Source organism: Lissotriton helveticus, chromosome 2_1 (genome assembly GCF_964261635.1).
Source record: "Lissotriton helveticus chromosome 2_1, aLisHel1.1, whole genome shotgun sequence".
NCBI classification, from domain to species: domain Eukaryota; kingdom Metazoa; phylum Chordata; class Amphibia; order Caudata; family Salamandridae; genus Lissotriton; species Lissotriton helveticus.
The window spans coordinates 248,084,089-248,112,047 of NC_136059.1; the positions used below are offsets into that span (position 1 = coordinate 248,084,089).

The 27,959-nt window shown below is 45.7% G+C and overlaps 1 protein-coding gene across 2 annotated transcripts in view; it reads right to left on the minus strand.

Moving 5' to 3' along the window:
- Nucleotides 1–27,959, minus strand: part of LOXHD1 (lipoxygenase homology PLAT domains 1) — a 1,099,077-nt gene that overhangs the window by 79,281 nt on the left and 991,837 nt on the right. For both annotated transcript variants that reach the window (XM_078674764.1, XM_078674763.1), the window contains 2 exons: nt 7,788–7,965; nt 6,793–6,978 (listed from right to left, as the gene is read on the minus strand). In XM_078674764.1, the coding sequence (XP_078530890.1) occupies nt 6,793–6,978; nt 7,788–7,965 (364 nt within the window). The remainder of the gene's footprint in view (nt 1–6,792; nt 6,979–7,787; nt 7,966–27,959) is intronic.

Consider the following 27,959-nt stretch of genomic DNA (forward strand, 5'->3'; position numbering starts at 1 on the left):
GCAGCCGCGCTGATGACCTGGTTTGAAACCAGCATCCCTTCCTTAAGTATTTCTAGGAAGTCCTCCTTCTTGTCCCGTGGCAGAAGGTCCGTGAACTGTTACAGGGAGTCCCACAGGGCACAGCTGTACCGCCCCAGCAAAGCCGAGTCGCTGGAGGCTTTCATGGTCGTGGAAGAAGTTCCACAAGCCTTCCGCCCAGCCGAAGCAATCCATCGGCTTTCCTTATCAGGCGGCACGGTGGAGGACGGGGAGGTAGAGTGTAACTTCCTGGCCGCCGTCACTATAACTGAGTCGGGCACTGGGTCCATACGCAGGAAGGCTGGGTCCGAATCCGGTGCTCTATACTTCTTCAGAAGTCGGGAGGGTGCGGCCTTCACCACCGCAGGCGTAAGAAACAGCTCCTCCGCAGGTTCGACCAGCCCTGGCACCAATGGCAGCAGAGGGCGAGACAGATGCTTCTTGTGAAGTGTCTCGAATATCACGGACGTCGTAGGTGTAGGAGCCGTCACCGTGATGCCCAATTTCGTAGCCCCCTCAGGAAAACCTCCTGGAACGTGCTGATGTCGTCCACCAGAGACACCCTTGTCCCCGGGGAATCTGACAAGGTCGGCGAATAGGATCGAGTCCTGGAGGAGTCCGTGCGGGACCTGGACCCTCGCCTCCTATGGCGGCGCCTAGATCTAGTGGAGGATCTGCGCCCACTCCTAGATCTTCCTCTCCGTCCGGAGCGTGACCTTGACTTCCTAGGCCTCGGACGATCCGCCGGTTCCACCGAAGCGGGCGTCTTAGGTTTGGCCGGGGCCTGCGGCTTAGGAGTCCCCTTGGGAGGTGTCGGAAACCTGGGCAACGAAAACGACCTCGGAGGAACCGGAGGTGGCTTCAGTGGCACCTGAGGTTGAGGTACGGTTTGCGGAAGCGGAGGGATAGGAACCCTCGGAGGGGGACCCCTCGGCAATGGCGGCGGAGGCGTAACCTGCGAAGGCGTATACACCTCGGAATACACCGAGCCCGGTGATCCCCCACCAGCCTGGGGCGTCGGAGAGCCTCCCATGGCATCAGGCCTCCTCTCCCGCTTCTTCGACGTCGAAGAACGGTGACCAGACGGCGAGCGTCGGCCCCTCGACGTCGACCGTCGTCCATGCCTCGACGTCGACTTCGTACGCCTCGACGTCGATCTCTCGTGTCTCGACGACAACTTCTTGTGCTTCGACGGCGACCTCTTGCGCCTTGACAGCGACCTCTTGCGCCTCGACGGCGACCTCTTCTGCCTCGACGTCGACCTCGACCGCCTCGACGGCGACCTCGACCGCCTCTAACGGCGACCTCTTCCGCCTCAACGGCGACCTCTTCCGCCTCGACGTCGGACCACTCCTCGACGACGAGGATCCCCTCGACGATGATGTTCTCCTCCTCTTCGCCGACGGCGAATGGCGGTGTCGCTTCGACGGCGAGCGCCGACGCCGGGCCCTTCGACGTCGATCACTCGACGTCGAGACCGACGAGGATGACGACGAAATCGTCACTGGAGACTTCGACGGCGGTCTGTGCACATCCCTTGGCGTCGACGGCGCTTCGCCCCAGAGCCCTGGGGGGACGGTGAACAGACCGCAGTCATTCCTCTCGACGTCGTGGTCTCTGCAATCGACCCAGACAGAGAGTGGGCACGTTTGCTGGTCTTCCTGCCCCTGGGGAGCCCCCCAGAGGCCTCAGCATGGGTAGAAGGAGCCCCTCCAGACCCACCTTGTGCCTTCAGCCTTCTTTCCTCGAGTCCCTGAAGCCTGATCTTCTTTCTTTCCTTCAGGGTCCTGCCAGAGAAGCCCTGACAAATCTCACACTCCTCAGGAACATGGGATGAGGGAAGGCAGAGGATACACACCTCATGGGAATCCGATTTGGCCTTCTTCCTGGAACACTCCGGGCATTTGTCAAATAATGCAGGCATATTTGACATAAAAAAGGAGCAAAACCCAAGAAGAACAGCACTAAAGTACTATAGAAGCACTCAAAACGAAATTAATAGTGAACAATCACCAATAAACTCTTGAAAAGGGAGAGCTCAATGCTCAAGGGTCCTGCTTGCAGGAGCCGGAAAAAAGAACTGAAAGTAAAAGGGACCTGCAGTGCATTCTGGGATACTGTGAAGTTCTGGAAAGTTCTCTTAAAGGCACAGTATCCTGTTCTGAGCCACATAATATCAGCCTATGGGGCTTGTCTGTCCAGATCCTCCTCTCTATCATTCCAGAGGGTTTTTGCTGCTGAAGCAAGGAAAATCTGTACAGGCTTTGCTGTTTTGTGTTTTTTTTTGGTGGAATTTCTAGTTGAAGTACTGGACAGTGTAGCCTTTTATAGGCTGCATTATCTGTCTTTAATTCTCTCTTAAGTGTCTGTGCAGGTCTGCATTTTTTCGACACTTTAAGAGATTATTTTTGATTGCTCCGGGGTCCATGCACATGGGCGGGACTATTCACTAGATTATGACTAAACACAGAGATCCCCTACTACAGAAGATGCATTTCCAACGGAAGGGAATTCTAGTGAAGTGTCACCAGATGGCCAATCGACCTGACTTTCTAATTTGTGTGCTGCGAATCAAAGCTTGATGGAAAAAGTGCTGCATTCTACTGGTTTTGTAAAAAGACACTTTGCCACACAATATAGCTGGCCCTGACTCGTGAAATGACTTATGCACATAGCAAAGAAGTTTGAACCTGGCTCTTTTCCCTACTTGAAGCCAGGGCTGTAGGTTAAGGTAGGCTGATGCTGAGCTCCTTTTGGGGGTGGTACAGATCCGTCTGGCTGCTTCATTCTGTATGAGCTGCCGGCGGCTAAATAAGTAATCAGCCATTTTTAAATATAAGGCATCGCCGTAGTCCAATCTGCTTCAGCAAAGAGCTTGGGTAAATATATACATTTTCATATGTGTATGTGTGTGTACATATAATATACATAATTTTGCTCTGTGGTCGTCGTATATAGATCTATTAAATTGTCATTCACACTTCAGCATTTGGCTTCCCTTCTTCGTGAGTTAGAGCATTTTGCTTGTACACAAACACCATAAAAATTGCTTCTCTACTTCCAACCTATGCTAGATTTTTCTTTCAGACTTTTTTAACTTCATTTATTTTAAACTTTTGTAAGGACACAGTAGCTCCCTAAATACAGCAATCAAGCCTCACTGCTGCCTTCAGGACACCACAACCCACACAAACTGTGCTAGCCGCTGGCACTGCTATCGTCAGCCATCTTTAAATTGGCTGTGGCATTCTTCTTTAATACCATAGACTGCAAAAAAAATCATTCCAAGATGGCCGTCCAAGCATTTAGTGAGATCTTAACCCCTCTTGTGCAGTTCCCAAAATGTTTATCCCTCTCTGGTCTGTGTTCCACATAACAACTATTCTTACTAATGTTTCTTATTTCTCTGTATTGCTTTTTTCAACAGTTAATGATGTTAATCTTCAATGTTCTTTGTTGTCCTCTATCTGTTCACAAGTGACCATAACATATCTCTGGGTTTTACCCAATCTCGCACCCAGTTCAAATTTCACAATCACCCTTTTTGCAGGTAATAATTCCATACCTCTCAGTTTTTGCCACTGCATCACTGTTTCCAGGAAAAGTCACAGTGCCCCACACTGCCTATTGGTCTCTGCCTTCATTACACTTTGTTTACAAGTCGCCGCCCCATAGTGTCGCTTGTACTTGTAGCTGGGTTTTATTTCAGGTTTCAATGCTAACTGCCTACGCACTAAGGTCCTTTTTCCATAGTGTAAGCATAAACAATGGTTGTGTAGTAGTAAACAGGAGAGGATCAGAGAACTAAGGATCAGGGACCTGGGCTCTTTTGCTTCAAATTCAAATATCAGTATAACTGCGTACTGGGAAGGTTACCTTTCTGGGTGCGTGAACCCGCTTTAAAGTAAATACAGTTTGAATATTTCTGGGGGTTTGACCCTGCTTTTTACCATTTGTATTTCTAGTGCCTCCTCTTTGCACTACTCTCCACTCATGCTCATGGAATTAGCAGCCATACCGCTTTACAATTTATAGGATATACAAACCACTCACAGATAATGTCCACACGTCTCAATGGATGTTCACTGCTCTCAATGAGGGAACATTTATCATAGCTCCAGTGTTTTAAAAATCCAGTGAGTACAGTACTCACTGTAAGATCTAAAATCTTTTCTCGATCCTAGGAGTGTAAATACAAATGTTAAGCGTGTTTTTACTTACCTCTGATTGAAAACCCTATTTCCTCAAGAGATGGCAGCTGTTCAGGTGTTGGTAAGTGGGATGCCACCTCTGATAGCTTGTACTATTTCAATAACTTTGCTAAGTGTTGGAAGACGTTTTGTCATTGAACCACGATCGAATCAATGGGTGCTTGAAGTTAAAATATCTATCACAATTGTATATCGGAGTTTCACAAAGTTGTGTCCAAGCTAAATAAAATACATTGACTCAAACTGAGTAGTTCACAAATGTGAGACACCATCACACACAGGCAAGGGTGCTGTACGCCTCTTAATAAAATCAGCTTCTGAACAACACTGGCCTCTAGTAACTAGGGGTGAGTAGACCCCCAAGCGTATGCAAGACCTAGCCAGACGATCGCAAATGTTTAGAAAATAAATATTTAGCAGAATAATAAAGTATACATATATATAAAAAGCGAAATGTAAAATGATTTGATAAGTGGATGCTAAAAATGAAGTCGTATCATGTGTTTGTTATTTATTTGCTTCTACATTTTAGTGTACTGTTTTTGGATTCAAACTGTAGAAATTGCCTTTGGGGTGGAGTAAGAGGCCCGGCTTCCAGTAGTGACCCATAGGGGGCCCACATAAGTCAAAAGGTTAGGAATAGCTATTTTAGTAGTTAAAATAACTATTACAGAGGCCCCTACAAGGGGACACCTACTGATTAAATGACACAGCGCATCTCACGTGACTGTGAGAACACACACCACAACAAAATGTGGCCTACAAAATTGTGCCGAAAATTATCCACAAAAATTACTTTTTGCTCATCAAAAAATCTTGATATGTTCAAATGGTCTTGTCGAATACTGTAAAATAGGTAATAATATAGTCTGAAATGTGTAATGTTCATTTTCTTTCTCTATTACACGTTGAGACTTTTTAGCAGACTTCAATTTAAACTCAACAAAAAGCGTGAACTGAACTAAAACTTTAGTACCAATCTCAATCTAAATAGGACTGTTTTGCCGAATTTAAGGCATCTCAGTACTACAAAGTGACTCACTGCAGAAAAATGCAAATGTTGCTTGCTTTTGGTAGTCAATGTCATAACATATGTCACAATTTTAATCACGTATCAGCTCTAGCGCATGATTTAATCAACAGTCTTGGACTTAAAGGGATGAACATAGGAGCAATGCAAACTTTTAAAAATCATCCACGCTATTTTTGTTCATATTGCCTATTTAGCTTATTAGAATCCTGGATATAGCTATAATAACGTAAAAAACCCAATGCATTTCTAAAATGATCATCACTACAATGGCAGCAGTATAGTTCCTCGTACTTAGGTACGGTGCAAACATTTGCTACACTTATTGCATCTGATTTACAGTATGCTGCAAAAAAATGGGGAGTAACATGGGCAGGCTTTTTAAACTCATTTTTGATGCTCAACTGCCATTTTTTCCGTCTTGTGCTCACTGCTACTTTATCTACAGGCAGGTAATGTGAGTTTTAAAGACAAGGAAGCACTATTTGCACTTAACTCTAAATCGGCGCTAGCGCTACTGCAGCCACAAATACCTTTAGCGCCTGTTTTACTACGAGTTGCAGGGTTAAATGGGGTCCTAATCATCAGTTGTTTCACAGCCCTCTCACACTCATTCCCTCACTCACTAGCTCCTTTGCTGCACACAGAAGGCATCAGAATCCAACATTAAGGCCACATGTACAGCTATTAGGCTAATTCTGTATTGGATACAAACTCCTATTTCCACTAAGACAAGGTTCCAAGTTAAGTGGTATTTGCACATGTGCTATTGGTCCTTGCTGTATTTGCCACTATGCAGATTACCTACCCTGTGCTATCAGTCAACAGTTTATGGCTGATGCAACCTGCGAGGATCTTGTTGGCAAATAGTGTGAAATGTTGATTTGCGCATCCTGTAGTACCCATGGATGTTCCCCTTTCACAGCCTGGTATGCCTGCTGGCATCCCAGTGCACAAATAGGAAATTGGCTCTATTTTCAAACAAGTATCTCACCATGTTTTAAAGTTGTAAGAAATAAGGTGGATGGGCAATTTTAACATGTGCCATTGGCGCCTGGGCAAATACTGCCAAGTTGGGAGTTTGCTCTTGAATTAGCACAATTCACAGCTCAATTGGGATTTGTGCATACCTGTGGCAACAAAGATCGAGGAGAATAAATTAAACTATAAAAGAGAAATGAATGAAAAAAATGAAAGAAGATAGGAAAGTACCCAGGCATTAAGTGACAACTGTGTAGTTACTTAGTTCACGCTGGTATGATGTAATCCAAGTAGGTTTATTCAGGTAAGTAAACAGGTAGAATAAAGTCTCATCAGCAGGTGTATAAGTGCTGTAGGGCGGCCCCACCAGGAGCTGCCTGCTAGCTGCTCAACCCCATCCACCAGCTGTCATCACTCATCCAGTCACCCAAACATTCCACTCATGACCCATTCACCAAATTTTCATACAGAACACACACACACACAGGCTGAGCAGCTAGGAACAAGATAACATAGGGCATGAATCATAACACAAGAATACTACAAACTGACCTGAGTTGTCGTGCCAGACCCGCACTTTACACAGGTCTCCCAAGCTCAGCATATCCGGGAACTTGAAGGTGTCCATCTGATTCCGTTCAAACTTGTTGGAATGGTCACTCTGTTTCAGAGCCAGAGTCCCTGTGTCGCCATTCTCACCAAATATAATCAGGAACACATTGGCATCAGTCCCAGCCCCTGGACAAACAGGAAACAGGGACAGACGTATCAGAAACTGGTTCAAATCAGCACTTTAAAGGCAATAAGGGACACTTTAAGTGTCATAAAACACTGTTTCTTTGGATGGCATAATTTAAGACATTTGTGCATGGCATAAGTAGCCTTCATGGGAGGTACGACCAATGCAACTAACATGTCTTTTGTTCATAAATTCCTAATAAACCCTTAAAGCCACAACTCAGGACATAAACAATGATTAACACCCTCAGAAGAGGGAGTTGACCACTATCAATTGACTACCCAACAATTATTTGCAAGGGCAGAATACGAAGGCCATTAATAACAGAAAGGGTGAATAGTGGCTGTTAATGCCGAATGACAGGTGCGCAATAGGGTAAGGAAGGGGGTACCTGCCCCTGTCTCTCTGTGACACTGGTGCTCATACTCACTGAACTTAGAATGCAAACAAACAGCAGCAGTGATAAGTTCCAGAATTCTGATTGGCAAAGCAGTCACATAATGTCATAAGAGCAATAATTAAATATAGCCTATTAATGTCAATACTGGATGCTGCAGGAAGCAGTCCAACGACCGGTGTTGGATCAATGGACACAGCCTTGCTTCTCTGCAGGGAGAAAAGGGCGGGCAGATAACTATCAACATTAGAGGTATCCGTAATGCCCCTGTTGAAATTACCGGAATTAACTCACTTGGCTGTTGACATCATCTTGTAGACACAAACATCAGCAAAGAACTATCTTCTGTAGTCCAACCTCTACTTTAAGAAAGGAAGGAAAGTGTTGACCAGCCAACATGCCAAAACGTACCCGTGACATCACTGGTTTTAACATTGATCGTGTAGGCCGTGCTTTCCACCATTTCCTCTTCGTCCACCACGGCTGCCATCTCACACATCAAAACCTTTTTATTGCCCCTGGACTTGGACAGCCAATCAGAGTATGTAAAAAGGGTTTCTTCTTTGGTAACCATGCTCCGCATGATGATCTAGAACAAACAGGAATATAAGAAGTGGTCTATACTCTGCTGGAGCATACAAGCACGGATTTACATGACTGACGCGTTAAATATGTAAGACAAATCTTCAGATATGCAGTATTGCAGTATGCCTGTGTTGTTTGCAAAATATAATCAGTAAAACAACTGGACAAATGTAAAAAGCCCATCATAATGAAAAAAGAAAAAGTAGCTGAAACAAAAAAAACCTAGGATAAGAAACCTTCATGTTATAATGTAGTTTTCTGAGAAGATGTGTGGGGAACAGAACGCTGAAAGCAAACATAATGTGTTCGTGGAACAGGGAGAGGTAATTGATGGTACATCGGGTCTATTTGGAAAGTAACCTTTGAAGATAGTGAGGTAGGTATCAAGATCCCCAGTGGTTAAAAGTGAGTTGGGTAGAAGCAAGCTCCCTAGCTGATAAGTCACCGCTTTCCGACACCCAGGGCTCTAAGTGGGCCAAGGCCTTCCAAAGATGAGCCCTGACAATACCTACAAATGGACATTTTACCTTGACCCAATGGGGCCCCTATTTCTGACCTTCTCCAGCTGAAGAAACTGATATACTGTACCTGCCTGTCACACACCACAGCTGCAACTCAATGTCACTTGACGTCCCTTACGGAGCACGGGGAGGAAGCAAAATGATGGATACTGTCACTTACCATTGGTGTTCTAGGGCCTAAGAGAATATTCAACTCTAACTGAATAACCATGTTATCACCTTTCAACATCTAACTCTCCAAAAGAGAGATTGCAAACAGTCAAAGTGCTGCTTACCTTTAAATTGACCATGACAAGTGCTTAATTGCTTGTAACTCAGGATAATGTGATATATTAATGGGCAATAACTTTTGTTGTTGCCTGCTGAATGGGTTATTCTTCGCCCACTCACACTTTATACATGTGTCAAGCATAGGTGTCAATTCCACTTGTAACCACGGGTACATAGGTCACACATTTTGTGGAGCTTCCTCAAATACACTTCTCAAGCCACACCTCTTTCACAGCACCCCACTTTTTTCATCCAACTTAGACTATGAGACAAGGGGGAAATGGTCTACAGTTGATATTAATTATCGCATGCTACCCAATTGTCTTGAATCTTTATGACCTCAAATGCAAATGTAAGTGATTTTTATTTAACCACTTAATTCATTCTGTTTGAGACTCATTCTGGTGAAGCACAACTTTTTTCTGTACACACGCAATAACACCAGACAATGAACTACATGCTTTGTGAGTGAGCAGGAACAGAAAGAGGAGAACATGAAGTACTTTCCAAAGAACGAGTGACTAGGAGAAGTGAGAAAAAAAGATAGCAAAACCCCCATAATGCAACGGTGTATGGCTTAATCGCAAGCACTTTCTAATTGTAGTGCTCAGTGTTAGTGATTGCCTGTGCCGATTAGGGGTTATCCTTCCTAGTTTCTGTTATATGAGTTGTAGATTTGGTGTCAGTGTTTTAGCTTCGCTTTAGCATATAGTTTATAATTAGACTTATGTTGACGTTCTCCTGTTTTGCTGGTACTACACAAATAGAATCTGTTTCAGTTATTTAGTCCTGGTTGGAATTGTATGCATGTGGTTGTTTCAGGAGTCCATCTAACACCAATATGCAAAGGCTACTAACATTGGTACCTTGCCTCCCACCATTATCAAGCTGCACTGCGCAAGGATGAAGAAAGGCAAAAGGTTCCCAATCCGATTTCTATCAATATCCGCATTGCATTAGATAGAAAATTCCGGAAAAAGGAAAACATGAGTATTCATTAAAAGAAAATATAACTAGTGCTTAATTTGAGCCAGTGGTTTCCGGTGCTCCGCACCGGCACTTACTAGTCAACACCGGCACTTATGGCAGTCCGACACATGGTGGCACTGTTTGTCTAATTTGGATATGATCACAACAACAGTTGTTTATTAATTCAGTGTACACTATAAATGACTAAAACCTGCCACCCAAGCCGTTCTTATAGCTTTGGGGGCCGGGAATAGTCTGAATTGTCAAACTTGTAGGGTGTGATGGTTAGTAGATGTGCCGGTACTGTCATTGGCAGCGCTGGCAGGCGCAATGGGTGGTCCAAGTGGCAGTTTCTCCCTGATGAGGCCCCGGCACTTTTTATTTTACAAATTAAACACTGAATATAACTATAAGACTTGTGATGCCTTAAGGACTACCGCAATGGTCCATCAGGTAGAAAGACAAAAACGGAATTTTCTGTGGGGAGAAGTCACCTTGTATGGTAAGGTGTGACTTTACCTTAGGAATTCAAAAAGGAAAGTAGAACTATATGGTATCCCTCAGAGGAGATGGACACTCCTCATTCAGGAATGACTGAAGCAAGGAGGTGGCTGAAGAGGTGAAGCCCATGGTCTTTTCAAGGTATAAACTCTGACATCTCAATTAACACCATACACAACTTAATATTTGTGAATTCTCTAGTTCACACCTGTCTGTTCTGTATTTTCACATAAGTTAGAATGAACTGGCTTTAGATACAGAAATGTTAATTTGAACAATTGGATCCTGGAATACACTTGCACATGCTTGTCTCTGCACTATTGTGTGAGAAGCAGTTAGGATACATACTTGCTGCAACACTAAGGCACTCAATGCCTAAATCACAAAGAGATCTGGAACATGTTTGTACACACACACACCCTGCACTTTTTTGTGGTTAATCAATGTCCCCCACAGCGTGGCATTCAGCGGCTGCCGGCACAGGTAAACGCAGTCGGGCGGGGTGGGAGGGGGGGAGTCGACAGACAACGGAATAGGTACATTAAATAAATAAATAGCACCTATTCCGTCATTTGTCGGCTTCCCCCCTGCCGCGCCCTGTCCCGACCTGCCGTGCTTACCTGCGCCGGCCCCCGCTGCTGTGCGCAACTGCACTTATGTGTAACTGTGTAGACTTTAATTTTTAACTTTCTCTGTAAAATTGATAGAATTGGCTCACATTGCTGTCTCTGTCTTCTCTCAGGCGAAGAGAGTGACGCTGAAACCATTCCTTCTCCCTAAGCTGTTGTAATTCAGTGTAAGTGCACAAACTGCGCATGTTCCTGGCTCCTGCATATGTAAAATGAAACACTTGGGAGACAATTTGAGACACTGGATGCTGTGTGGCGTGGGACCTTAGACACTAAACCAGAACCATTTTACCTTCTACCTGATTCTATAACCGATCATCCTAGAATGCCATATGGCAGGACCAAAAACTAGTTTTTAACACTATTTTTGTATCTAAAGATGTCAATGGCATTTTGCCAGGCTTTGCCTGATACATTATCCTGCTAAGCTTCGACTCATAACCTAGTACTTGCAACCAGAGCCTCACCCAAACTCCCATGCGTTGAATCCAGATTCAAGATCTTTTAGCTCCTAGGATGCTTCTACTCAAACCTAGTTCCTAGGATATTTTTAGGTACGTATTATGTTATCTACAAAATGTGTTGCGTGTCACGGGTGGGGCATAGGGGCACTTAAAATGCACAACCCCTGTATGTTTGATTGGAGAGATGTGTGTTTCCAGTGGATCGTGTGTGGGAAGACTTGAGTGTGGTGTCTGAGGGCCTGCCACGTGGTCTGGTCCTGATTCGCATCACAGATTTCGTTGATGGCACACACTCTCATATTTAAAGGGGATGAGTGATCGTGTTCATACGGTATGTGAGAATGTGATGTAATACAAGAGAGTTTGCAATCCCTGAACAAAAGCCTGCCTCCAATGTCCTTACTACATAGGACGTGTGACGTACCTAGTCACCTGAAATATAGAAATGACGCTCAATGTAACAACTTATTACAGTGGAGTTCGGACATCACCATGCCTGATGCCTGCTGCCGGCTGCTTAGGGGAAAGGCAGGCCACAGAGCAAAATTAAACCTGCACTTTAAAAACTAGAATGAAAAAAGGCTTTTCCTTATTCTGCTCATGTTTTCGAGCTCAAGAGTGATACGCAAAAAGAAAAATGTATGGCAACATGTTTATTTTTCCATGCTTTATATAAATTATAGCAAAGGTAGAATCACTATGCGTGTTCTTTTCACCTAAGGGCCAGGTTTCCATGAATTTCTGGAAAGTAAAGTGGTTTCCTAATCTGGACAGGAAGGGAGTTCTGGAGTACACTGGCTTTGAATGAGGATGAACGATTTCCCACTTTGAGCTGTAAGAGTTTGTTGCATGAGGGTATCAGAGGCACCGTCTGTGGTGTTCAGTAGGATGTTTTTGTTTTACAGCGTTTGTTTGACAGCGGCGAAACCACAGCCATTAACCTCCTGGACCGGTCAGCCACCTTCGACACTGTCTGCCACCGCACCCTACGCACACGCCTCCATGACGCTGGGATCCGAGACAAGGCTTTGCATTGGACCATGTCCTTCCTCTCCGGCAGAACCCAGAGCGTCCGCCTCCCCCCTTTCCGCTCCGTAGCCACCGAGATCATCTGCGGCGTACCCCAGGGCTCATCCCTCAGCCTGACATTGTTCAACATCTAAATGGCACCGCTCACTCATGTCGCCCGACTATACAACCTCAACATCATCTCCTACGCCGACGACACCCAGCTGATCCTTTCCCCCACCAAGGACCCCCTCAAGGCCAAAACCAACCTCCACGAAGGAATGAAAGCTGTCGCCGAGTGGATGAAGAACAGCCGTCTGAAGCTGAACTCGGACAAGACAGAAGTCCTCATCCTCAGCCTGGGATAACTCCTGGTGGCCGACCACACTGGGAACCGTACCAACACCCACGACCATGCACGCAACCTGGGGTTCATCCTTGACTCTACTCTCTCGATGACAAGGCAGGTCAATGCCGTCTCGTCCTCCTGCTTCAACACCCTCTGCATGCTCCGCAAGGTCTACAGGTGGATACCCACCAAAACAAGAAGAACGGTCACCCAGGCCCTCGTCAGCAGCAGTTTGGACTACGGAAACGCCCTCTACGCAGGAGCCTCGGCCAAACTCCTGAAACGACTACAACGCATACAGAGCGCCTCTGCACGTTTGATCCTCGACATCCTCGAAGACACATCACACCCAACCTGAGAGACCTGCACTGCCTCCCCGTCAACATAAGGATCACCTTCAAGCTCCTCACCCACGCTCAAAAGGCAACACCGGACCAGCATACCTCAACAGCGCCTTGAGACCCTCACGGGTGAGTAGTGCGCTATAAATATTTTGATTGATTGATTTTAGGAATATTGGTCTTGCTTCTTGCAGCTCTTGGTCTAATATGCACAGTGCTTTGAATTCGATCCATCCACAAACTGGAAGCCATTGCAAAATCATAAGGGCAGGGGTTATGTCACTGCATGGTTCTAGGGTGTCTGAGTAGACTCCCCGTTGAGTTTTTCATCCGTTTTATTCTGTTTATGTAGACCTTTTGTGCTCCTGGGGATAGTCTGTTTGTGTAAAGCAGGCGAGAGAGCACTAGCTTGATGTGACGTAAACTCTGTGGGAGAAGTACAGTCAGGGGTATTTCCATTTCAGGATTCTGGTGGAGGATTTTCCTACATCACCCTTCGGGTTATCTGTGATAATTCCTAAACTGTTTTTGTTGCGGTGATTGCTTGTACTAAGTCTGCTGGATAGGATGCACTCTCGTGCTGGTGGCCAGTTTCCACATCTGAGGTTTTCCTTTTTTGCCTGGGTTGAGCTGAAGGTGATTTGAGATTACCTAGTGGGTTTTTTTATCCAGCAATGAGCCGGCGTAGAGGTCATGGTGTCACTGAGGTACCTGGACTTGAGGATGGTCCATGTGCCATCTGCATAGTTTAAACAAATATGTCCACAACACTGAAATAATCGGGGCAGAGGTGTTGGAAAGGAGGGGAGAGATGATTGAGCTCTGAGGTAGGGGGGTATCCAGGTGGTACGGTTTAAAGGTGTATGTAAGCAAGCAAATATTGTGTTTATGGATTGATTGGAAGAAAGAAATGTAATCCACGTCTCATCCAGGCTGCCCCCTTTCTGGAATCTGGCTAGTGGTGTTGGATGGAGGACACTACTGAATGCAGAAGAGAGATTTATCAGTACAGTGCAGCATCACCATTGGAGTCCTATCTGTTTTTAAAGCCCGTCCATAGAAGAGACTAGGATACAATCTGTCCCTCTGCAGGGGCAAAACCCGACCAGTCCATATGAAATATGTTTTTTTTCAGAATATTCAAGCATCAAAACAAAAGCTGCCTTTCTGATTAGTTTCATCAAGAACCATCCATTTGCAGTTGGATTGGTAATTTGCATCCTGACTTGGAGTCTTTAGCAGAGGTTCAACAATTGAAGATAGCTATTAGATAGCTATCCGTACAACTTTAGCAATGGGATATAATGACTGTGGGCCTGACATAAACGTACATGTTTGCGTAAGTTTGTGCTTTCTCAGTATTCATAAAACTGCATTTTAATAGTAAGCGTACGTGTGCGTAGATTCCGCAGTCGAAGCTGAGATAGGACAGGCATTACTGCATAATCTAGGCATTATTAATGCTAAATAAATAAACATGGGATTCTCTTCCAGAAAGGGACTTGTTCTAGAAAGGTAACTTCTACATAGCACAATGCCGCCAGGTGGGAGGTATGAGGAATATCCTATGTACACTACACGGTGTCCAGTTCCAAGCCAATGGGATCTGAGTAATGCATGAAAAACATGAGTACAGCTGGTCTGTAAGTGAGCATGGGGGGCTGGGAGTCAGGAGCACCGCCTGTGCTGCAAACATCTGAGCCTGCAGGCCTTGGCAAGGAACAACGCTCTTCTCTCCCTGTACATTAAACCAAGAACAATCCCATAAAACTTAATAAAAACAGTCTATCATAATTATGAATGTTTTCCCACTCGAAACTCAGCCAAATCACGGGATCCCTTGTACGCATCCCAGCGGTGCCTGCAGAAACAGCTCTCAGCACGTGAATGGCGACACATGGAGATGCTTTTTAGGTCAAAATAGCCATTTCGATGCAAATTCTCCGTGCAGCATGTGCAAGCTAAATGCTTTAAACACTGGGAGCAATAAATATGACAGGCAATATCTACAATGGTTTTTAGTGTGTCAGGCATTTGCATGAGACAAATTCAATTCAGTAGGGATTGCTACCGGCTATATGGGCATCTGAAAGCACGTGATGCGCCATGCCCCAGGGCCCTACTCCTCATTTCAATGCTTCATCTGCTTTCTATTGGTCTTTGGAGTCATTTCAGAGTTTTTGTACTTCAGGATTTGTCAGGGTAGTTCGAGGCATGAGAAATATTGTGCTCCATTATCTGGAGTTTACTCTCCAATACTCATTGAGTTACCTGCTTGTTTTATTTTATGTTTGTATTGTTTGTTACCCCTCATAATACTATAGTGCCAATGCAGTCAGGAATAGTGTTTGTGTTTGTTTGTTTTATGTTTTATTTACTTCTTAAGCGCGACTGTCACCCCAAGGGTATCCTGGCGCTGAGACTGCAATTGTCCTGCTGGCAAGCTATAACTACCTAAGTTTTGGGAAATAGAAAGGTTTTAAGATTCTTTCTAAAAGAGGTAAGATCTTGTACACCCCTCAGCGCCAGCGGGAGGGAGTTCCAGAGTGTCGCAGCCGCAAAACTAAATGCACGGCCACCCATCCTCACTCTATTGACCCTGGGAACTGTGACTAGAAACGCCGAAGCAGATCTTAAAGGTCTGGCAGCACAATACCAGGAGAAAAGGTTTTGAAGCAAAATTGGCCCCTGTCTATGCAAAGACTTAAAGACAAGACAGAGAGCCTTGAAACAAATTCTCTCTTGGATGGGCAGCCAGTGAAGGTCTGCTAGAGCACCCGAAGAAGAGGCAGAACGAGGGCGGGATAGGGCCAATTTAGCTGCCATATTTTGAACCCTCTGCAGCTTACGGATCAGTGTTTTAGGGGCTCCCAGAAGTAGTGCATTGCAGTAATCTAATCGACTAAGAATAGAACTGCGCACTACTTCTGCCCTTACCTCTTCAGGAAGAAGTGGTAGGATCTTACGTAGGGCACGAAGTAAGCCCATACACCCCGCTATAGTTCTATTCACCGAGGCATCAAGCTGCAGATTGGGCTCGAATATTACTCCCAGGTTTCGGGCTGATTTGGCCGCCTCCACCGTACCAGGAATAGATGTCGGCCAGAAATCATCCGGGAGCGGGCGGGGGGTTCGATCTAAAGAGCAATGGAGGACCTCTGTTTTGGAGCCATTGAATTGGAGCGAGTTGACTCGTAGCCATTCCGCAGTAGCCGACATGCAGCGATGGAAAATGTCACTCGATATTGCCCTGGTACCCTCAAATGAAAATATCAATTGGGTGTCATCGGCATAATTGATGACAGAAATGCCGAATGACTTTACCAGGGCAACTAGGGGGCGTAAGTATAGATTAAACAAGATCGGACTAATCGCCGATCCTTGTGGAACACCCTGAGTCACATGCTGCACGGCGGAGCGAAAAGGTGGTAATGCTACTGCCTGCTGCCTGTCGCTGAGATAGGATGTTATCCATCTCAAAGCCAGGTCAGTGACTCCTGCACTCCGGAGGCGGTCCAGTAGCACTGCATGGTTTACCGTGTCGAACGCGGCCGACATGTCAAGCAGCACTAAAAATGCTGACTTTCCCATGTCGACCCGCGTTCGAAGATCGTCCAACACGGCAACCAACGCAGTCTCTGTGCCATGAGCTGGCCTAAAGCCGAACTGTGACACATCCAGGCCAGCGTTGCTTTCCAGAAAGTTGGACAGTATTTTTGTGACCCACTTCTCTACCACCTTAATAATAAAGGGAAGGAGCGAAATAGGCCTATAATTGGCCGGGCTCAAAGGGTCCAAAGTGGCCTTTTTAAGCAATGGTGTGACAGTTGCCATCTTCCAACTATCTGGCACTGTTGCTGTATTCAGTGACTGGCAACAAATGGCATGGAGCGGAGGAAACAACTCTGTTTGAAATACCTTCCAGATCTTGTGGGGTATAGGATCCAAAGGCGATCCTGAGGACACACCATTTGCCAGGGCACCGAACTCCTCCAAAGAAGGGCAAGGAAAACAGGATAGCTGAGTCTCCAGAGAATGGGGTTCTGCAGGAGGAGACAGGGAGGCAGTAGACGAGCCGCCCGTCTGCAGCCCATTCAAGATTTTCTTAATCTTATCCTCAAACGCCAGGGCCACGGCGTCGCACAATTCCTGGGAGACGGGGATAGCCGGTATAGTGCATGGCGGGTTAGCTAGATTATCAACCGCCTTGAACAAAGCCTGCGATTTATTAGGGGCCTTGGCCAGCATGTCTACCAAGAATTGAGCCTTGGCTTTCTTTAGCTGGACCTTATATTCCTGTAAGGCGGCTTTGTAGATTATCCTATCAGCCTCCCTATAGTCCCTTCTCCAGAATCGTTCCGCCTGCTTACAGCGGAGCCTGCACTGTCCAAGCTCCTCAGTAAACCAGGCATTAGTTCTTCTGGGTCTATCCCTCACTTTCCTCAGTGGGGCCAAGACGTTCATAGATATCTCAATCTGCTGGCGGAGAGCCTGGTAGCTTTTTTCCACACTCTCTTTCACCATGAATGGGCCGGGCAGCAGATTCGGTCTAGTCGGATGTTTCAATAGACGAGTCCATTGCCTACCAAACTTAGTAGCACCTGGCTCATTTGTCCTTAATGGCCCGGGCAGGGAAATGGAGAATGGGACCAGAGTGTGATCCGTCCAGCATTGATTCACGACCTCTCCTACTGTCACCAGGTTTTTGTCGGCAAATACAAGATCTAAAATATGCCCTTTGATGTGTGTAGGTACTAAAACCAGCTGTGCAAGTTGTATATTAGTGCAAGCTTGGCAGAGCTCTCTATATGCCAGGTCTTGAGGGCCCGACGGCCAGAGGTTAAAGTCCCCCAACACTACTAGCCTAGTGTGAGAGTTTGAGAGGTCATAAATAAGGTCAATCAGTGACTGAATGGCCGTGGTGGTTGAGGCGGGTGGCCTGTAACACAGCAGTCCGGTTAACAGAGTACCACTCTGGGCTGTGATGGAAAAGCCCATGATCTCAAACCCTGGTACATCCTGTACCTCCAACTGTAAGATGGAGATTGACTCCCTGTATATACAGCCAATACCGCCCCCCCTCCCCTTAGTTCGAGGGGAGTGTTTAATGCGATAGCCCATGTGTGTCTTGAAGTGTATCATAACTCTTATGGTATTATGTGTATTATTTTCAGAAAGTTCAGACACCAAAAGGCTTTAAGGTACTATAAGTACAAAAAATGAGAGATGCCAAAACTAACAAAGTCGAAGAGCCAGACAGAGCACAACATCCCCATGGTTCTTCTGAAAACCAAGTCATTCTCAATTTTTCAATCTTCTGGAGATTCCACAATTTAGTGGCCAAGTGCCAAAAAGTAGAGCCTCCTGCGCGGGCCCTCCTGGCATGCAGGCCTCACAAGAGAAGCTCGTTTTCGGAATGCAGAGTGGAAGTGTAGGGCTGCAGGATTGAACAAAGCTCAGACCCTTCTCGTCGACGTAAGGTCCTATGAGATAAGTAGACGCATCTGAATAAAACCTTCCGGCCCATGACGAGCCACTGCAGATATTTCTGGGTCTCCGCACCGCTATGAGTTTTTTTTGTGCATTGAACGTATGACTGGCATGCAAAGTCAAGGCGTTGCAGTGACCACGTCGGGACAAGACACAAGGCCTCTCTGCTGTCCTGGAGAAGAAATGGAAGAACCTTCCTCAGCAGACCCAGCACATGGAAACAAGAGCTGCCCGCGGACATGCCTCCGGGTCGAAGTAAATCCAAAAGAAGGAGGTGTATGACTCTGAGAAGGTCTACTCCATAGCAAGGGGGTAAAGAAGTGCTGTATCTGTGTCAGGACTGCTTCCCAGGCCCACTGTTGAGTTTGGCCAAGTTGTGGATGGCTGACAACCACTCCGTCAGCCTGAACGCAGACCTAGGAGCCTCCTTGTCCAGCCTGGTAATGAAGTGAATATTGTTAGCGTGAGACAAAGCCTTGCAACCAGTGAGTTACATCCCATAATAGCAGTACACCCAGTTCTAACATGGAATGGAAACGCACCACAAGGCCAGCACTACATGTTGTCCACTCCAGGCATCTGCCTTGTGGCACTCCTACAATAGCTACAGACGAGGCTTTCAGATTATAATATATGGTCTAAAAATGGGCTGCTTTAGTTTCAGCTCGAGCATTTAAAGCCTCTGCCCCAGATTTGCATCTGGAGTGTGCACGCGAACACAGCGCGACATGTTTATAAAGCGCCTCTCGGTGCTGGACAGCTCAATCTCAAACACTATCGGCACGCCAATACAATGATTACAGCGGCACTACTCTCATGTGTCAGTCTATTACAGCAAGAACGCGGCATTACTGAAAAACGTAATCGTTGCATATGATTCCCAGACTGTGGGGAAGAGGGCGTGAAATCAAAACAGGCCCTAAACCTCCCCCCTGCTGTTCCAGTTACTGCCGCCCTTTCATGAGACAATCACCGAGCGGTCTGTATGGCCCCCGGCCTGAGCATGGATCAAACCTCCACGGCGGGGAGTGTCTGAGAGCCTCACAGGGGGGCCTCCTGCCCTGCCTGACGCGCTCGACTCTCTGCAAACACGTCTCCTAGGGGGATAAACCGCCTCGGACTGCGGAAATTAAAGATATTTAATTGCCAGGCACAAACAGAGCTAAAAGCTGCGCGGCCCGTGTGGAGGATTGCAGCAAATGGTTAATGGCGGATTAATGGCTCGGCTCAGTCTCTCGTTTCGCGTTGGTAGTCTGCTCCGATGCGGGTGCCATCTGTCAGCCTGAACAATGCTTTCCAAGAAACGTGCGCGCCGCTTTATTATGCAGCGCAAAGACACAGTTTTCATTATTCGCTCTTCTAAACAACTGGCCGTCGCTAATGAAAAACTCGACCTAGATTGGAGGGCAGCGCGCGCGCTTGTGGTGATGGCACTGACCCTTTCCTGGGCGCCTCGAACATTGGGACTGGCATGCTTCTGTTTTTTGCAGTTTTATGTGGCGCGAACTCGACCCGAAGGTATCAGTGTGCTTTACAGGTGCACCAGTTACATTACAGACGGACACATTCATTTTTAGGCACGGGGAGATAAGTGATTTGGCAAGAATCACAGAATGCTTGAAACTCCCGCCAGAATCGAACCGGATTCCCCAGCTTCAAGGTCGGCCGCTCTAGCCTTTAAGCCGCACACCCCCTTGTGAATTTGCGAGTTTTGTTAGCGGGACCAGAACGTGAACAAATGTTTGATCGAAAACGAGTTAATTTTAGGTTAAGGAGGCTCGTGCTACCCGTCATAAAGCGCATCAACGCCCTGGCGGGGGAAGTAAGTGCTATATAACAGTAGCGGTCGGTGGTGGGAGTGCTGCCAGGCGGTGACATGGGGCGGGGGAGTGGCAGGGTGGGGGGTTGTAAACTACGGAATACGGCCAAATACAGGTAAGTAAACATACAATTAAATAAAAAGAATTTCGTTGCGCGCACTGCATCGCAAATACAGGTAGGCTGCATCGCAAATACAGGTAGGTAAATATATAAATAAATAAAACGAATTTCGTTGCGCGCACTGCATCGCCAAATGCCAAATTCACTCTGGGCCCCCTGCGGGCCCCCAGAGTGAAGGAGGGGTGAGGGGTGCACACGGGGGATACCTGTGATACCCCCCAGCAGTTGCATACACGAAGCAGCAGGCACCTCACGGTGCCTGCCACTTCGTGTATGCAAATGCAAGCGTACATTTTTAACATTGTGGCGGGCGGTGCTCACTGCACCGCCCGCCACAATGTTAAAAATGAGGGATGCACCCGCCACTGTGGCAGGCGCATCCTAATGCATACATCGGGACCCCTGCCCTTAAGGCAGGCGGTCCCTGTTACCGATGGGATGGCGGGCGGACAGTCCGCCCGCCATCCTAAAGGGGGCCAAGGTGTTATGTTTAGTCTTGTAAGAAATTAGATTATTATTTGGGATGGTGACTATCCACCTCAGGGAGTAATCACAACCCTTGTCAGGGTGAACCCTTAAAGTCACTATAATAACCTGAACCCAACCTCCTGGCAGCTACAGCACAGAGCTGACACGCTTAACTTAGGGCAGTGTGTTTATTCAGTGCCAAAACAGTAATAAAGGCAAAACAATAAAAGTCACACACCAAATTAGAAAAATAGAGTACCATTTAATAAACAAAAGGAAACCATAATGACAATAATCCAATTCAGGGAACCGCAGATATAACATTTTAAAGTTTTAAATCAAAATAGCACCAAAAAGCATAAAACACTAATGACAGTCAACAGTCGGGTAGAGCAGGACCGTGGCACAATTTGAGGCCGACTGCGATTGAGCGGGGGTCAGATACACCAACCAGGTCTCTCCTGGGCAAAGGTTTTACCTTCTGATTTAGGGCCTGATTTAGATTTTGGCCGATAGGGTACTCCATCCCAAATGGGAGGAGTATCCCGTAGTTCAAGTGTAATAGGATATAATGCACTTGAAATAAAGCGGACAGGATAGCAGTCAAGTTTTTAACAGAGTTACCCATCTGCCAAACTTTGAATCAGGCCCTTAGTCTTTCAAGTCCTACTCCACCACAGCGGTACACTTCTAAAGCCTCCCGGGACCTCAACGGAAGCAAATGGAGACTCACAGGGTGTCAGGCCGAGGCCCACAGCATGGTCCTGGTCCAAGTCTAGTTGCCACTGGGCAGCTGGGTACTTCCAGGAAAGGCCTCTTGCAGCTTTTTGTCCCTCTTGGGCCAACTGACCATTTGAGTCTACTTGTTTGACCTGGTACAGGCAGGTCACGTCCTTCAAGCCTCATCTTAGATCACCAACAGCAAGTCCAGTCCTCGTCTGATCTTCCGCAGGTCCAGAAAGTGTACTGAGGTGGTAGCTTGGAGAGGCTACATTTATGCCAGGCACTAGCAAGTGGGAGGGGGAGACTCATGGACATGCCCCAACCAAAGGGCTAAACGTTCCCAGGGCTAACCCCACCCACTTTTTTCAGTTTTCACAGTTTACCTTATTGCAGATCGCCCCAAAATGCCCTGTGATAGGACATTCTCAGGATGGCGAAAGTCTTCGCCACATTGAAATAGCTATTTGCTTTTTTTTTTGTGCAAGAGCCAAGATGGCCGCCGAGTAGGAGCTCTACGCCAGTGCTCCCGGGCTCACTTATCTGCAGGGACGATCTTCAGAGACTCTAGGAACTCGTCGTCTGCATCTCTGCTCATCACCAGGGGATCACTAACAGAATATCGAGGAGCAAAATATCGACCTGCTAAAATATCGAAGAAAAATATAGAATGCCAGAATATCGAATTCCTATCTACAAACAGGTAAGTACAAAAATATTGAATCCAAAATATCGTTGTAAATAATATAGTTTGTTAAAATATCGAATTTTTTAAATGTCTTAAAAGTAATGTAAAATTAATTAAATAAAAATATAATTAACGAAAACATACTTAAAAATACTTAAATAACCTTAAAATTAATAAATAATCAATGTAAGTAAAAAATAAATAAACATGCATTTTTATTTTTTAATACATATATATATTAACTTTATATTAATGAAAAAATATTCGATATTTTTAGCGTAGGATAGCGGGATGGTAAAATTATCTATTCCCACTTCAGTGAGTGCAACAGTAGGAAAAGCGTGGATAGTGGGAGGGTAAAAATCACTATTCCCACTCCAGTGAGTGCAACAGCAGGGAAAGCGTTGGATAGCGTAGGGGTAAAATTACTATTCCCACTCCAGTAATTGCAACAGTAGGGAAAGCGTTGGATAGCGGAAGGGTAAAAATTACTATTTCAACTCCAGTGAGTGCAACAGTAGGGACAGCGTTGGATAGAGGGAGGGTAAAAATTACTATTTCCACTCCAGTGAGTGCAACAGTAGGGAAAGCGTTGGATAGCGTAGGGGTAAACATTACTATTCCCACTCTAGAGAGTGCTACAGTAGGGAAAGTGTTGGATAGCGTAGGGGTAAAAATTACTATTCCCAATTCAGTGAGTGCAACAGAAGGGAAAGTAATGATTTAATATTTAAATAAAAATAAATTAATGGTCAATACCACTAAAAAATTAATTAAAATGAATTACCAATTACAAAATATTTAATAATTCATTAATTATAAATACCAATAAATATTATTTATTAAAAAGTAATTACCTATTGATAATTAATTAACAACCAATTAATTTCCAATATCAAAAATTAATATGTAATACATTTTTTACCAATTAATAATTAATTAACAGTAAATTAATTATCAATACACAAAAATAATTTCAATAATTACTTAATTACAATTAAATTACTTCCCACCCTATTCCCCTATAAACCCACAACCCGCTCCAAATAATAAATTAATACAATCAATTAATAAAAATTAATTACCAAATAATAATTAATTAAGAATACATTAATTGTCAATACCAATAAATAAAAATAAATAATTACTTAATGACAGTTAAATTACATCCCACCCTATTCCCCTATAAACCCACAACCTGCTACAGAACAAAAATGCAAAATGACATTAAAAATAATTAATAATTACTCAAAATTAATATTTAATTTACTATAATTAAATTACTTCCCAACCTATTCCCCTGTAAACCCACAACCCGCTACAGAATTAAATTACGCAAAAATTAAATAACATAACATTTATTACTTTAAACATACATTACAAAAATAATACTTACTTTTAACACATATACTAACACTTAAAACACTATAAAAAAATAGATATTTTTAACAACTATATTATGACTATCGATATTACTAACTTCGATATTACGGAAATCGGTATTTCTTACCTGAATTTCGATATTCTGCACCACTATATTTTTGCAATTCGATATTCTGTCCATTCTATATAGAAAACTCGATATTCTGTCATTTCGATATTTTTTTTCAAATATTGTGACTGCTCACCTCACCAGGACCGAGCCCGCCTAAGGGGACGAGCGGCGACTCCTCCACCTCCAAACAGACCGACGCTGTGTCACTACTCCATCGGTGGCTCACCATTGGACTCGCTGCTCCACTGCCGGACTGTACTTGTTTCTGGGGTGAGCGTGTTTTCTTTTGCACGTCTGCTGCTCCGCTCCCTGCCAAGTTTGCACCCGCCGAAATGAGCGAGCTGCTTCCCCCACCGCCAGACGGACAGGGGCTATGTCGTTGACGGCTCTTCCCTGGGGTGAGCATGCTCTTCGTATTGTTTTCTGGCCGCTGCTGATATGTAGAAGCCGGCTACGACACTGAGGTGGTCTGGGGGTGGTGCCCTGTTCTGCCATCTTGTGCAGATTGCTCCGCTGCCGGGATCACACACGCCAAGACGAGCAAGCTGCTTCCCCCAACTGCCAGACGGACGGGAGCTGTATCAGGGGCGGGTCTTCCCTGGGGTGAGCGTACTTTTCTCCCTGTTCGTACTTCTCGTCCTGCCCCCGCAACAGTGACGCTACAGTGACCTAGAGCGGAGATGCCCTGGTCCGTCATGGTATTTTAGTTACTGCTCTTTCATTTCATTCTTCAGCTGGAGTGCACCTACCTGCGCTCCCCAAGGCCAGTGAGGCACAGGCAAGGAGGCAGCATCAGGCATAGAGCGGATTTGGAATCCTGTGGCGCGCCTGATCCTAAAATGGTGGCTGCAGCACAAAAGCAGGCAAACCTCAGTAGCAGAGGCCCAGAATGCTCCAGATAAGATGGAAGTCACAAGCGGGAGGCCTCTGGGACCGCAGAGGAACAGTGTGAAGACCAAACCTGAGAAGTGTACTGAGCTGTACCCAATGCCTGACTCTAAGATGGCCACCACTGGGGACCTCTGACACACCAATTTTCTAATAATGGCCACCATGAATGGGCCCCTTTCCAAAGCACTCCTTCTCCCCTTTTTACTTTTAACATTTTTTTTATTAGCATTTTCAATCGTAAGCTTAGTACATTCTGTTCAATTCATACAGTGGCATAGTATAAGACACAATTGTGACAGCAACATTTGTACAAAAGCACATATTGGACCACTGGTGTGGTTCCATTAATATCACCTGCCTCTATGCGTTGCCTATGACATTATCCATAACAGCACATAACAGTAAAAAAAACCTGTACACAAAAACTAAACAATACCCATTAGCCTCCACCCTCCCTGTCTTCGTTCTGATCCAGACCATGTCAATCATGTGCGTGACAACCAAGAGTCCACTATAATGTATCCGTGTTTCATTTATTTGTCGGGGTCAGTCTGTCTGAGTTCCCACTAAGGTTAGCCTCTTGAGCATCATCTCTGTCTTGAGAGCAGCATATAGGGTGACCATGATTGTCTTGTAGCTCAGAAATCATTTATGCCCAGGCTAATCTGTCATCCTCAGCTTTTTATCCTTTCTGTTGAAGCGCATCCGGACCAGCTCTGCCATTGCCCACTCATTTATATCACGTACCCACTCTGAAGGTTTCGGGGGTCTTGGTTACATTCAAGCAATGACCACACACCTCTTTCCCAACACCAAACCCACATTTACAAATCTCCTGCTTAAGGTTTTATTCTTAGGAGAGGACAGTAGGCCCAATATCACCGTCTTAATATCCCTGACAATATTCCAGGCCGTGGCTCTCCCTAGTCTTCTCAATACTTCTTCCCAATAAACCTGCAATGTGGAGCAGGTCCACATCATATGCATGAATTCCGTCCCCTGTGTGGACATCTAGGGCAACAGTCCTCCCGAGCGGGGTATATTACATGTAGTGTACGAGGGGTTAGATATACCTGGTGTACAAAATTATAGTGGAGTAATTTAAAGCGAGCATTCGTGCTACCTTAACGAACCCCTCAAACACCTTCCGCCATTCTACCTCTGTCAAGGGTACCTCAAGGGCGTCGTCCCATTTTTGCTGAGATCATAGCGGTATCTTCAGGAGATCATCTCTTAATGCTCTGCAAACGATATCAAACGCTTACCCCACACCATCTCTATCATAGTTTTAAGGATATTAGTAATGGGTGGCTCGTCTGGAAAGGTCTGCCACAACTCTTGCGCGATCTTCGATATTTTGGCGTATTGTAAATACTGACCCGGACCTAAGTCAAATGTAGTTTGTGCCTCCTCTCGTATCATGAAGCGGCCATTCGTATACAGGTCCCTCATCAGTAAACAACTCCCTTCCCTCCATCGGCTTTCCGACATAGAATCCGCTATTGCCATGGATGGACGAACCGTCCATAGAGGCATGTCTGTGGGGTACGGAGCATGTCGGACAATCCTGCGCAGCACCTGCTCCCACACGCTTGCCATATGTCGTATTATATAGGGGTATTTATCGGGTACTGAGGATCCCATCATTAATAATGCGGTCAGTGACCCTCCGCCATATGTTCTAACTAACAAGTTCTTCTCCCAGTTATTGTCGTTGTCAAACCATTGCACTGCATATTGAGATGCCATGTAATACATGTCCAGCCGTGGGACTTCTAAACCCCCATCCTCCCACATCCTTTGCAATGTCGTCAGACAGACTCTTCGTCGCCTTGTTCCCTACAAGAGCGTGCCGACGAGAATGTCCAAGGTGCTAAAACACGATTTCGGTAGCATGTAAAAAGAGTGTTGGAAGAGATAGAGACATCGTGGGAGAATAATCATTTTGACAATGGCTAAACATCCCATAAGCGGCAGAGGTAAATTTGCCCAAAACCCCACCGAGCTTTGTAATCCTTCAAGAACGAGACCCATATTGGCTGCATAAAAGGTGTCCTCAGAGGAAGCCAAGTGAATACCCAGATACCTTTCCCCTTCAGTGGCCCATTGGAGATCGATAACTGGTCACACTTCTGGTTGCTAAGCAGTCTTTCCACCCAACGGTATCACCCTTGATTTACCGGGATTAATACGCAGTCCCAATACATCCCCAAATTGCTCTTATTCTCGTAAATGCAGCGGGATGGACGATCCTGGGTGTCGTAGATATACTAACATATCATCCGCATACAATGAAATTATGTGGTTGGTGTCACCCTACTGTATCCCCCAATTGCCCATGACTGTCCATAACTGAACTGCCAATGGTTCCAAAGCAATCGCGAACAGCAGGGGCGACAGCCGGCACCCCTGCCTCGTTCCTCTACATAGCGTTATCTGTCTGGATACGGTCCTGCCCATCCGCACTCTGGCTGTTGGGACTGCATAAAGCAGTTGTGCCCATTTAAGGTACCGCTCCCCAACCCCCATGCCCTTCAGTATCTGCCACATTTAAGGCCACTCCACAGAATAAAATGCCTGCTCAATGTCAAGGGACACTGCCCCACTATCGGAGTCCTTTAGCAGGGGGCATGCCACAAATGCGCCAGCCGTTGTAGATTATAGGTAGTATTCCTTCCAGGAATAAACCCCGCCTGGTCTGTGTGAATTAAACGCTTCATTTAGTGGAGCAGGCGGTGAGCCATAATACCGCTCAGCAACTTAGCATCTAAGTTCAGCAAGGAGATAGGCCTATAGGAGCTTGGCAAATCAGGGTCTTTATCCTTTTTGGAAATCGTAGCCACCAATGCCTCTTTCATAGTAGGCGGGCAGTATCCCATTTGCAGCACCTCATTGTACACTTCAAGCAGTCTATCCACTAAGAGCGGCGCAAAACTTTGCCGGGAGGCCATCCGATCCCGGACACTTCGCTGGCTTAAGGCGCCCGATAGCCCTGAGAATTTCTTCTTTAGTGATTGGAGAGCCCAACTCCTCCTGTTCTTCGTTAGTGATAGAGGACAATCGTATCATGTCTAAATAATCAGTTAAGTGGCCTGGCCCTCTAAATGCGTGGCTAGGATGTAAGATATGGTCCGCTGAGTGTAATGTAGTGTTCCATCTGCAGTTCGTATCTGCAGTACAAGAGTAACAGGCGTCTCTTGTTTTAGAAGGTGTGCTAGCAGGGTTCCAGTCTTATCCCCTTCCCTATATAGTC